Raw genomic sequence first — 12,031 nt, 5'->3', positions numbered from 1 at the left:
TCTTAGTTCATTATATGTCCCGAGTTTTGGTTCCTCCGCAAATTTTGAAATTGTGGTCTGTACACCAAGGTCTAGGTCATTAATATGTATCAGGAAGAGCAGGGAACCCAACACCGACATCACACATTCATTATCATTCTCCCAATACGGGATGAAGAATTATTGTGTTATTTTAAACCTATATTTTACAAATGGAAACATTGTGGAGTAATGATTGTTGTAGGAAATTGAAGCAATCGTTTAACTTGTGGTCTTTTTTTGTTGCAGGCGTGTAACGAGTTCACTACACACGTCATGAACCTTCTACGAGAACAGAGCCGGACACGTCCAATTTCACCAAAGGAGATTGAAAGGATGGTCAGCATCATTCATCGAAAGTTCAGTTCGATTCAAATGCAGCTAAAGCAGAGTACATGTGAAGCAGTTATGATCCTGCGGTCACGATTTCTTGATGCCAGGTACAGTTCTTACATATAAAAAGGTGCTGTATTTGGATCCTTGACTAAAAGAGTTCAAAGTTCCCATTTATCATCCTGACTTCCTCCTACCTGGTCAACCCCAGTGAAGATGTCGGTCCTCGGCTTTGTATAATAAGGATGGGAGGGAAAACTGCACATTGAATGAATTGCATCATGTGTTAATCATGGTCAGTTCCTTCCTGGAGATGAATGCCAATATCTAGGAATCACTGGACTTCATTCCTGAGCAAAGTCAACAGCATGGTTTCAGTACCAGTGAAGAGGAAAGAATGAATATACTTTCAAAGGGATTTATCTCACCTTAAAGTAATTGTGTTTGTGTGGCACCCAAGATACTGTGAGACTGATTTCCATAAATAGAGGCCCTCGAATTATGTTATAAATGGAGATGGTGGTAGGATTACTTTTTCTGTAACACAGGACCTTGGGATTCTTAAACTCTTAAAGCTAAATTGATGCTCTTCCTAGGTGTTACGTGAGCAGCAGAAATGTGTAGGATTGCTGGCTGATACACTAGGAGTGTCTTGAGATGAAGGTGGCCTTGCATCATGGTGCTTAAAGACTTGGGTGAACCATTTATAAGCTGCATCTCATGTGCTGCTGCAAGGGAATTTGGGCCCTATTTCCTTTCAATTATGTACGTTTTTATGTGGACTTTGCTGACTGGGCCAGCTTTTATTGCCCTTCCCTAATAGCCTTTGAGATGGTGGTGGTGAGCTGCTTTCTTGAACCACTGCAATCCATAGGCAGCAGTGATTAGCACTGCTGCCTCATAATGACAGGGACCCGGGTTTGATTCCTGTCTTGGGAGTGCGGAGTCTGTACGTTCTGTCTGTGTCTGCATAGGTTTCCTCCGGGTGCTCCGGTTTCCTCCCACAGACCAAAAGACGTGCTGGTTAGGTGCATTGGCCATGCTAAATGCTCCCTCAGTGTACCCAAACAGGCGCTGGAGTGTGGAGACTAGAGGATTTTCACAGTAACTTCATTGCAGTGTTGATGTAAGCCGACATGTGACACTAACAAAATAAAAAATGAACTTTAAACCATGTGATGTAGGTGCACGCAGTGCTGTCCTTTTGGCTAAGATCAAGTGTAGTATGGAGAGGATGCTGCGCTTGGTTGAGGTCATTAGGTTACATTGAAGCTTCATATGTTTCATATGAAGCAATTTTTAAAAGCGGCATCTCGGCCTTTTGGCTAAGATGCAGATGAGCCCAAGTCTTGGAGGAGGAGCCTCCCCCTTCTCCAATCAGCTTGGCTCATGTAGATCGGGCCCAGGACAGGGTGGTTTGGTCGCTTGCCCTGTCTTGTCAGCCTGGATCGGAAATGTCTCAACTTGTTGAGGCTCTGAATTGGATTTGATTTGATTGAATTGGAAAAGTATTTTAAAAAAAGAGTGAGTTCCAGGAATTTGACCTAGCAACAGTGAAGGAACGGCAATCTATATCCAAATTAGGATGGTGAGTGGCTTGGAGGGAAACTTCCAGGTGGTGGTGTTCCCATGCATCTGTTGCCCTTGTCCTTCTAGATGATTGTGGTTGTGGGTTTGGAAGGTGCTGCCTAAGGAGTCTTGGTGAGTTCCTGCAGTGCATCTTAAAGATGGAACACACTGCTGCCATTGTGCGTTGGTGGTGGAGGGAGTGAATGTTTATGGATGGGGTGCTAATCAAGCAGGCTGCTTTGTCCTGGATGATGTCAAGCTTCTTGAATGTTGTTGGAGCTGCATTCATCCAGGCAAGTGGAAGGTATTCCATCACATTCCCGACTCGTGCCTTGAAGATGATGGGAAGGCTTTGGGGAGTCAGGGGGTGAGTTACTTGCCACAGAATTCCTAGCCTCTGACCTGCTCTTGTATCTACAGTATTTAAATAACTGGTTCTGTGCAGTTTCTAGTCAGTGGTAAACTCAGGATGTTGATAATGGGGGATTCAGTGGTGGCAATGTTATTGAATATCAAGGGGCGATGGCTAGATTCTCTCCTGTCTGGGACCTTCCGACTAGGAGATCTCAGGATGAATCAGACTTTTTTCTCACTCCCCACACACCTCCAAACAAGGAATTGTTCCTTTAATGTGTCAGCAGTTCTTTGCAAGCTGCTGAAATGGCATCCCTGAAACATTGGCACTCTTCCAGTGCGCTGCTCATTTTCTGGGAAGGCTGGGAACTGCATCTATTGGTCCCATTGTTCCTGAAGGAATATGTTTTTCCAGCAATAACTTTAAAATGCTCCAATATCATGTCACCAAACTTGACATTCAGTTTTATGTTCCTGCTTCCTTCTGAAAAATGCAGCTGGAAATGGAAGATAATCCAGTGTGTTTAAAAAATGAGGGATATTGTTGACAAATTGAGAGCGAGGAATATTCTTGGAAGACTGTCACTCCTGATCTACTGATTTTCAATACTTCTTTTTGAATTAGTTTTCGCGAAATAAATAGCTGTGGAAATTGTGCTGTGATTTAAAATGTTAATCCGTAATGAAGATGTTTCATTGCAATTTGTTCCCTGAAGCTTTGCAAATCCTAGTAAATGCGAACAATTTGAATGCTGAACATTTTTAAACACAGCTTTATTATCTCACAAATACGTGAGAAGGAAGTTAGTAATTGTCACAAATACTCGGATGAGCCGAATTTATGGCAACAGAAATGGTCAAGTTGCCGGCATCAGTTAGCCAGGTGGCCTGATTACACAAAAGTTGACAGCAATCTAAACAAGTCACAAACTAATTAAAGCTTGCATTTCTTAAGTGTACTTTTATGGCATTTTTTTTTTAAAAAGATTGTTTATACAATTGAGATGAATTCTTATGTTTATGTGACTTCTGCAGTGAACTCGATTTCAGGTCGATATTTTAGGGTGCATGCCTTGAAATTCCAGTGTGGTGCCAGAGTGGGTTTGAAAAGTGCCCTGGGGAATTCTTGGATCTCTGGGGCACTTCATAAACCAATCTGGAGTTAATTTAAATGCTCACAAGAGTGCAGACACTTGCATCCGCACTCTCTAAACATTTAAATTTTAACTCCGTAGAGAGGAGCTTGGTGCAGGCGTCTAACCAAGCATGCAGCGAGTTTTCTCCTGGGCAGGAGAATTGGCGTTCCAGCCAGGCAGTGTAAATAGGAACTGATATTAAAGCCAACAGTCTGAGACCAGGAGTTACAGCATAAATACAGCATTAAACACTAAATCTGCAATTTCTAAATTAAGCAAGCTTTGCACAATGCATAATGACTGTGTTTCAATAAAAAACACCGCACTATTACGACATTGCAGACTAAATCATTCTGTTACAGAATCTAAACACTAAAATGTATTTATTATGAATATAATACCTCCTGAATATTTCTTGTATTTTTATACCTGAGCACTTGTGCTTTGTTTAAGTGTTTTATTTCAGGAAATTATTTCCTATGCGCAAGAACTTTGGGGCCTTTTTTTTGGAAAACATGCAGCAGTAGTGTTTTAATTGTTCATTTTGAAAGAATAAATTAAAATAATTTTCTTGAATAAAGGAGAGAAAGAAGAAATAAAAAACCACCCACCCATTCTCATAGAATCATGAAACTAGCAATGGCCATTTCGGCTATACCTGAGAAGTTTCTCAGTTGAGCAGCAAAAAGGACTTTCTACTTGAGGGTAAATGTTTCAGTTCAGATGTGGCCAACATTTCAAAGATAGAATCATGAAAAGTAAGTTACGTACTGCCAAAGAGACAGTTTTAAATATTACTAGTTTATTTGAAGTTTCTTGAATTTATGAAGCTTCATCTAGTAGTTTCTAGGCAGGACTGCATGTCTTGGAATGCTGATGCCCCAGAAAGGTGTGTGTGAGAGGCATACAAAAGAAATTAAACACATTATTGAGACAGTAGGTGCTGTAAATGGATCTGTTGTGACTGAACTTCGCTAAATTGAGGAGAAAGTCATAGGGGTTAACATTAAGTTCAAAACAATTTTCAGAACCCATGAGCATCAAACACACAGGCTGGAATTCTCCCATGGCTCCACCACTGGGTTCAGTGGTTGCGGGGAGGAAAGAATTTGGCGGGAGCCCAAAATTCGGTTTCACACCAGTGTGAACTCGGAACAATGCCTGGGCCTATCTCCAGAGATCAGGATGGAGGCTGCCAGCAATCCTGGATCCCAGAACACCATGGGAGTGGGTGGGGGATGTATCTGCAGGTGAATTTCCCAATTCATTGCCATCGAGGAGGTCCATCTTCCAGCCTCAGAATATTTCTGCAGATCCATCTTCTTTTTCAGGAGGTCCATCCTGGAGTGGCATGGTGGCACAGTGGCTAGCACTGCTGCCTCACAATGCCAGGGACCGGAGTTCAATTCCAGCCTCGGGTGACTGTCTGTGTGGAGTTTGCATATTCTCCCTGTTTGTGTGGGTTTCCTCCAGGTGTTCCGGTTTCCTCCCACTCTCATGTGCGGGTTAGGTTGATTGGCCATACTAAATTGCCCCTTAACATCAGGGGGACTAGCAGGGTAAATACATGGGGTTACGGTGATAGGGCCTGGGTGGGTGCAGACTCGCTGGGCCGAATGGTCTCTTTCTGCACTGTCGGGATTCTATGATAAATGAGTGTTCTTGGACATCTATCTTCTTTCTTCAGTGGTGGGTCTGTAATGTCTTCAATATGGCGCCCAGATATGTTGGCAGGACTCACACCAACAAGCCTGCTGCACCATGGAAAATGGCGTTAAACCCCCGTGTGCATTATTGATAAGTTCAGGGTTGGAAGATATGGCGTGGTTTCTCACTGGCCACCACAGCAGGAAACATGCCACGTTCCCACCCCCACTGCAGGACTTAGTCCCAGATGGGAGAATCGTCCATAGTCTCAAACATAACTTGTCAAAGATCAAAATATGTACTGATAGGGCACTTTTCATGCCTTCAGGGCATACCAAAGTTCTTAACATTCAATTAATTACTTTTGAAGTCTAGTCTGTGATTTTTTTATTTGCTAATTGTGACAACTATATTACACACAGTAAAGTCACATAAACAGAAATGAGATTAATAATACTTTTGTTATTATTGCTTGAGAACCATTATTCCGAATAGCAGGAGAACTCCTTTGCACTTTGAAAAAAGATTTGGTGGGAATTTTTTGTATTCACTTGAAAAGGAAGATGGCATAACTTGACAACGCAGCACGCTTTTATTGCACAGAAGTATCTGCCAAACTTATGTGCTGGAGTGGGAATTGAGGCCACAATCTTCCAGCTCCATAGTGAGAGTACTACCTGCAAGCCAAGATGACACTCTAAAACAAACAGGAACCACTTTCTTCCTTGCTGCCCACAGTTCACATGTACTTCCTCTAACTAAGTGAAACCACAGAAGAGTGAGCAGTTATCTTACAGGAGAAGGCAAACCTCTGACTCTGAATAACTCAAAAAAACAGTTTTCTTCTCCAGTTGATGAAATAGCTGGTTCCCCAGATCTGAATTTAAACACTTTTTCACAAGAGTCACTGAAAATCAGGCTCTATTTTAGCTTTTGGTGGATAATTAAAATTGATGGGTGAGCATGCCACTCAGCCCCAAGCCTCTGCCAATGTGATGGTAGAATAACATACAGCTGCGGTTAATAAAACTATTCCAGTAGGATATAAATGTGACATAATATCTTGTATGTCCATATTCAACCACAGAACAGAAGCATGTTGTTAATAAAGTGGCTGGCAGCCCATGGTCCAGCAGCTATTTTCTGTTTGTTGATCATATACTTAGTCCTTTTAAATGTTGTTCTTCCCATGTCTCAGTCAGAAAATAATTTCTACCTTGCTTGATGATTGGTTGAATATAATAGTAACAAAGTTCATCTCTTAAGAATTCAACAGTTTTCTTTTCATATTTGGACTGAATTTCAGTGATTGCTAAGGCCTTGTTTGCAACAAGACAAGGAAAAGAGGGTAGCATTGTTTCCTATATTAAATGGCCAAGAACCAAATCTGATGTTTTTTGCGCTTGCATCACTCAGTTTACAGTTTAATATATTGACTTTAAATGAATAGTCTTCTCCATCTCCTGTGTGTTCACATTCAATCAAAATTCAGACCTTGTGACTAGCTGACTGACAGTTTTATTTGTCATCACCACGTTTCCTATGGACTGAAGCTGTGGTGGTGAGTTGTGTTCTCGTCTAAGTCGATTGTACTGTATACCAAACACAACCGCAATGTTATAGTCACCATTACAAACACCTGCTTTTGCCACACGGCAGATCAGGATCTCTGCTGGCTTTTTATATGCATAGATTCTCTTAATGTAGCACACCTTGCACCTGTAGACAGTTAGAGACTGAAACAAACTGAAGTAATTTCGCTGGCAGCCAGGTCATCAGCAGGTGTGGTAAATTATTATAATTAAAAACAGTTGGAAGACGTCTTTAGAGAATTTGGGTAACTTTATACAAGTTAAATTGAGCAGATGTGCATTTTTAAAATGATTTATTCAAAGGGGAGAGAGCATAAACAAGGCAATAAGAGTGGTCGCCCAATAGAGAGATGAATGTTACCCCAGGGAGGTTCTATGTGCTGTGCTGGAATGAGAATTCATCGTAACACAGCAGAGAAACCAAAGGGGCAGTATACTGCGGGAATGATGCAGTTTTCCATATTGTTGCACAAAGCCGAGGCACCCTCCATCCAATCTCTCCTGAGGCATAGGGAAAAAGCAATTCTGAAGGGCACAAGAACAAGTGTCTCCACTGGCACATTGCTTCTTAGGTCACAGTGAAGTCAAGAAGCCCACAGAAAAGCTATTGATATGGGTATATTTTTAGCATGATGCAAGTCCTAGACTGAAAGCCTCTGCTTACACTTCGCAAAGGTATGTTGCTTGCAGAATTTAAAGAGGTACCAATTATATGGTTGTCATTGAGTATCTGGTAATGTGTTTTCAGTTACTTTCAGACACGTGCCTAGATGCAGTTTATTGCTTCTTTTCTCTGCCATTGTATTGGTCATTGGTTGCTTCTTTACTAGTTGGTTGATGTTCTTTTTATATCAGTGGACTTTTAGCTTTTTTGCTAAAAATGTAGGTTTGAAAATTTTTGGAAATACTTTCAAAATGAGCTGATTCTGCATTGTATTAAAGTGGAAATGGGAACCTATTCAAATTAACATGTTTCAGGATTTATTTATTTGATTTTTGAAAAAAAAATAAACATGAAGAATAAGTCAGATTAAAAATTGGCAAATGCTGTGGTTTAATGCCAAATTTGAAAGTAATCAAAATCATACCTTTCTTGTTTTCAGACGAAAACGACGCAATTTCAGCAAACAAGCAACAGAAGTCTTGAATGAGTATTTTTACTCACACCTCAGCAATCCCTATCCCAGTGAAGAAGCCAAAGAAGAACTGGCAAAGAAATGCAGCATCACGGTATCACAGGTGAGTTGGGACATCTTGCAATTTTTGAATTTAGGCCAAAGGAAAATACCAGCTTGTAAGCTAAAACATTGGAAGATGGACAGGAAAAAAAACTGCTTTAGGAACTGTGGTCTGGCTTAGATATACTGGCTGATGTTTTCAGTTGGAGAAAATCTGTTCACAGTCTATAAAATTGATGGTTGAGTTGCTATTTGTTTAATCAAGTTCACTTGGTATCACCGTTGACTAGATGAAAAAATAGACCACAATTTACAAAAAAATGTAAACTAACTGAGGATTTTGAGAAATAATTGACTGAAAATGTTTGTTTAATGTTAAAGTAATTAGACAAAATACTTGCAAATTACTGAGATTAATTCAATGTTACATCAAAAACTAAATATTTATGAAGCACAAAGAATCGTGATGTTATGCGATGAATTGGCCATTCCCAAAGCTCCGGAATTAAATTTTCACCATGTGGAAATGTCTTCCTATGTAAAGCAACAATATGATCTAATTTTTATACTGTTGATTTCTTTTGTTTTGGGATTCATGCAGCAGGTCTTTGCTGCATATCAATAAATTTCTGCCTTTATATACGATAAAAGCTGATGTTAAGAAAATTCTATATTTGTATCTATATACATAATCGTTCAGTTGTTTAGGCTGAGATTACTTTTCAATCCCTGAATCTAATGTGCCTATCTGTCTCATACATTAAAAGGAATTATAGAACCTCACAGTATAGATGAAGACCACTTAGCCTAATACACCTGTGCCAGTTTTGTTTGGTACATGCTTTTCATGTCATACAAAAGCAGAGAGGTGTTCCATTTTTGCTATACTTGATAGTGAACAGCAGTAGTTTTAATCATACTGGGCAGTATTTTGAACCCCCACCAGAGCTAAGAACAAGGGTGGGCAGGTTAAAAATAGCTCTGCTGGCTTGCCATACCAGTTCTCTGCCTCCAACCCTCCTCCGGGCCATTTTTGCAGAGGCGGGATGTGGGGAAGCAGGCCTACTTGTCACACATGGCTGGTAGCAGTGTGACTCTTTAATGAACACTTAAAGCCAATTAAAGGAAGCCAACTGGGATTTTCCAGCAGCACTCCAGGCAGGCCTAGATAGACCCTCCTTACTTGCTTGGGTGCTGCAACAACCACGAGGCACCACTGTACTTTCCCCCTCCTCTGCCCCGTGGTTGTCTGGCTGTAAAAGCCATTTTTTAATTTCAATTTAAAGAAGTTGGAGGGAGGACCCCTCCATCTTAAAGTACTCCCTCCCTTAATTGCCTTCCCTTGCAGGCTGCTACTCCTTTCAAGTTGGAAGACTTCTGCTTGGTCTTTCAGCTTCAAGAATCCACCCAACATCCTAAATTGGATGGTGAGCCTATCCTCTGGTCAGTAAGAGGCCATTCCAGGAAAAATCACTATTTTCCACACAGTTGGCAGAATTTAGCGTCGGCACTGGGTGCCTAACCCATCAGCTGGAGCTGCTGGGAATCCTGCATCACCTCTTTTCAGAAGGTCCACTGCGTGAAGTGCCAATCAGGCACTTAATTGGGCAGTGACGGGCTTTCTCCAGGATCAATTTCCCCATGGGCGGAAGTCTTGCCCACCAAGCTGCTGGCCAATCAGAGGAGACTGGGGAGAAGTTGACTGTTGGTGGTAATGCATCCACCCAAAGCCCAGGATTGCTGAGGAATCCAAGCTATAGGTGATGGCGGAAGGGAAGTCACAGGTTGAGGGTCGCAGGGGAGGGGTGGGGTTGGGGGTTAGCAAGAAGGGCACATGAACAGCTCTCAGCAGATCCCTCTCATCCACCCCCTCCCCCCCCCCCCCCAACATCACAAGGCTGCAAGCAACCCCAAGAAGTTTGTTTTTAGGGCTTCCTGTTAGGTGAGTTCCCTGCCATTGTTCGGTGAATGTACACTACCTCTAAGTCAGGAAGTGTCGCTTTAAACTCCATTTTGTGGCTAGTGAGTAGCCACTAATTTATTTCCGTATGTTTGAACAAAGACCCCCTCGTTCATTCTTGTTATGCGACACTTGGGTAAATTTATTTGGGGACCATACTGTGTTGCAAGCTTAATACTTAATCCTTGTTTCGGGGATTTTCAAAATGGTGGTCAGTCACCACTTTGGAGAGTTCTTTGAGGCAGCTCGCTCGATAAAAGCGAGCTTTCTAATCCCACTTTTCCTTGCAAAACAGGCTCTATTAACATAAAAGATTTCTCTTTAAATTGCACATGCCAAAAATTAAACATAATAAGGTAAATCTGTAGTATAAATCAAATCTGTCAGAGGCATCTGTGAAACATGATTTGTGTTTCCACTTGTGAGACTGACCATAACTCACTTGTGACTTTGTCGCTCATGAGTTATCCAGTCAGCCTCACTTGTGGACATATAAATCATATTTTATGACTAGCCGTGACACCTACTCTATTTATACCTATCAAGGTGCTTGCTAGGTGTCATGGGTATTGGGCTTGTTTCTAAACTCAGAATGATGAAATGTGTGGGTTAGGGTGTTGCAAACAGTAATCCTGGACTACTCAGACTTGTGTATCAATATTCCAGCTCATAATATATTTAAAATGGTGTGGCTGAGGGTTAAATGGATTGTGCTTTAACTATTCATGGCTTCTGTTCTATTTTTGACATAATGATCAAGTTAACCTCTAGAGGAACTTTCAGAAGCATAATTAGAATCTGGCTTGAGGTTTGCTAATTAATAATATTATTCCAATTGTTTCAACTAAGGTTTGAAGAAAGGTCATCCGTAAAAGATATGCTGAAAAGATAATTTCTGCTGAGTGAATACCCTACTTCTTTTAAATTTTATTCATTAATCTTGATGATCTTTGCTTAATGGAACTTTTATGTGAAATTATGTCATGTATTTGGTTGGACCCTCCGTAAGCTATTATTTGCAAAGAAGGTTTATAGAAGTGCTCAAACCACAGTAAAATCTCTTAATGGGTGTATAGATGGGTGACAAGGAAATTATTTGCAAAAGCTAAATCCTGTTGGAGAATGTTTTAATATCAAAGCACAAGTTTCTTCCAAATTAATATTTCTATTAAGGGGATGCCTATTAAGTCTTCACACAACCTTCACATCTGTGGAATTGACTGTGAACATAAGGATTTGGAGCAGGAGTAGGCCACTTGGCCTCTTGAGCTTGCTCCGCCATTCAGTAACACCATGGTTGATCTCATTTTAACCTCAACTTCAACTTCCTGCCTACCCATGATAGCCTTTTACCCGCTTGCTCTGAAGAAGATAACTACTTCTGCCATAAAGGTATTCAAGGACTCTGCCTCAACCACCTTTTGAGGAAAGAATTCCAAAGGCTCACAACCTTCTGAGAGAATTTTCCCCCCCTCATTTCTGTCTTAAATATTCGATCCCTTATTATTAAACAGTGACCCTTAGTTCTTGAATGTCCTACAAGAGGAAATAATCTTTTGCACACCGTCCTGTCAAATCCCCTCAGGATTTTATATGTTTCCATCAAGAATTTCCATCAAGAAACTTGTGCTGACAAGTAGAGCTACTTCCATAATTATCTGGGCAAGAAATCAAATTCAATCAATAAACAACCAACAATAAACTTAGTACTTCACCTGCATCAGGTAATTTATGGTGACGGAAAGAGCAAACTTGCTGGAACAGCAACTGCTGTAAAAGTGGGTGAATGTCATTGCCTCTGGCTATAATAAAAATCAAGGCATCCTCTACATCTGGGACTATTGATTTCTGATATAAAATGTTAACTAACACCAACGCATGCAGGTTGGGTATTGTTACAAAAGTTGATGAGTTCTTAGTGACAAAGCAACAAATTCATTTTATGCCCTATTGAATTAACTGATCTCAGTTAATGAGTATATCTTTTTGGTTCCCTTAAGTGAAGGCTATGATTTTGATTAAAGAATATTTAATTTATGCTAAACTGATGACATACATGAATTTTTAAACTACAACCTATATTTTCCTGCACTATCAATGCAGGATAACCATTCAAAAAACAATGGTGGAAATGTGAGCTCTGTAATGCTTCAGACTAAAAACAATTGGTTCGCAGCTCTAGAAAATTCACATCTAAAGAAGAAATGTTGCTATGCTTACAAACATAAAACCAAAGCTGCAATG

General features: G+C 40.6%; 1 protein-coding gene across 4 annotated transcripts in view; it reads left to right on the top strand.

Annotated features, from left to right (window-relative positions):
- pbx3b (pre-B-cell leukemia homeobox 3b) overlaps positions 1-12,031 on the top strand; it is a 202,768-nt gene that overhangs the window by 165,088 nt on the left and 25,649 nt on the right. For all 4 annotated transcript variants that reach the window (XR_013499345.1, XM_078226456.1, XM_078226455.1 and 1 more), the window contains exons 4-5: positions 268-458; positions 7,753-7,888. Coding sequence is in view for 3 of the 4 variants with exons in the window: in XM_078226456.1 (XP_078082582.1) it covers positions 268-458; positions 7,753-7,888 (327 nt within the window). In the remaining variant the exon portion in view is untranslated. The remainder of the gene's footprint in view (positions 1-267; positions 459-7,752; positions 7,889-12,031) is intronic.

This window comes from Mustelus asterias, chromosome 13 (assembly GCF_964213995.1).
Source record: "Mustelus asterias chromosome 13, sMusAst1.hap1.1, whole genome shotgun sequence".
Lineage (NCBI taxonomy): Eukaryota > Metazoa > Chordata > Chondrichthyes > Carcharhiniformes > Triakidae > Mustelus > Mustelus asterias.
This window is presented reverse-complemented; position numbering and strand designations above follow the sequence as displayed.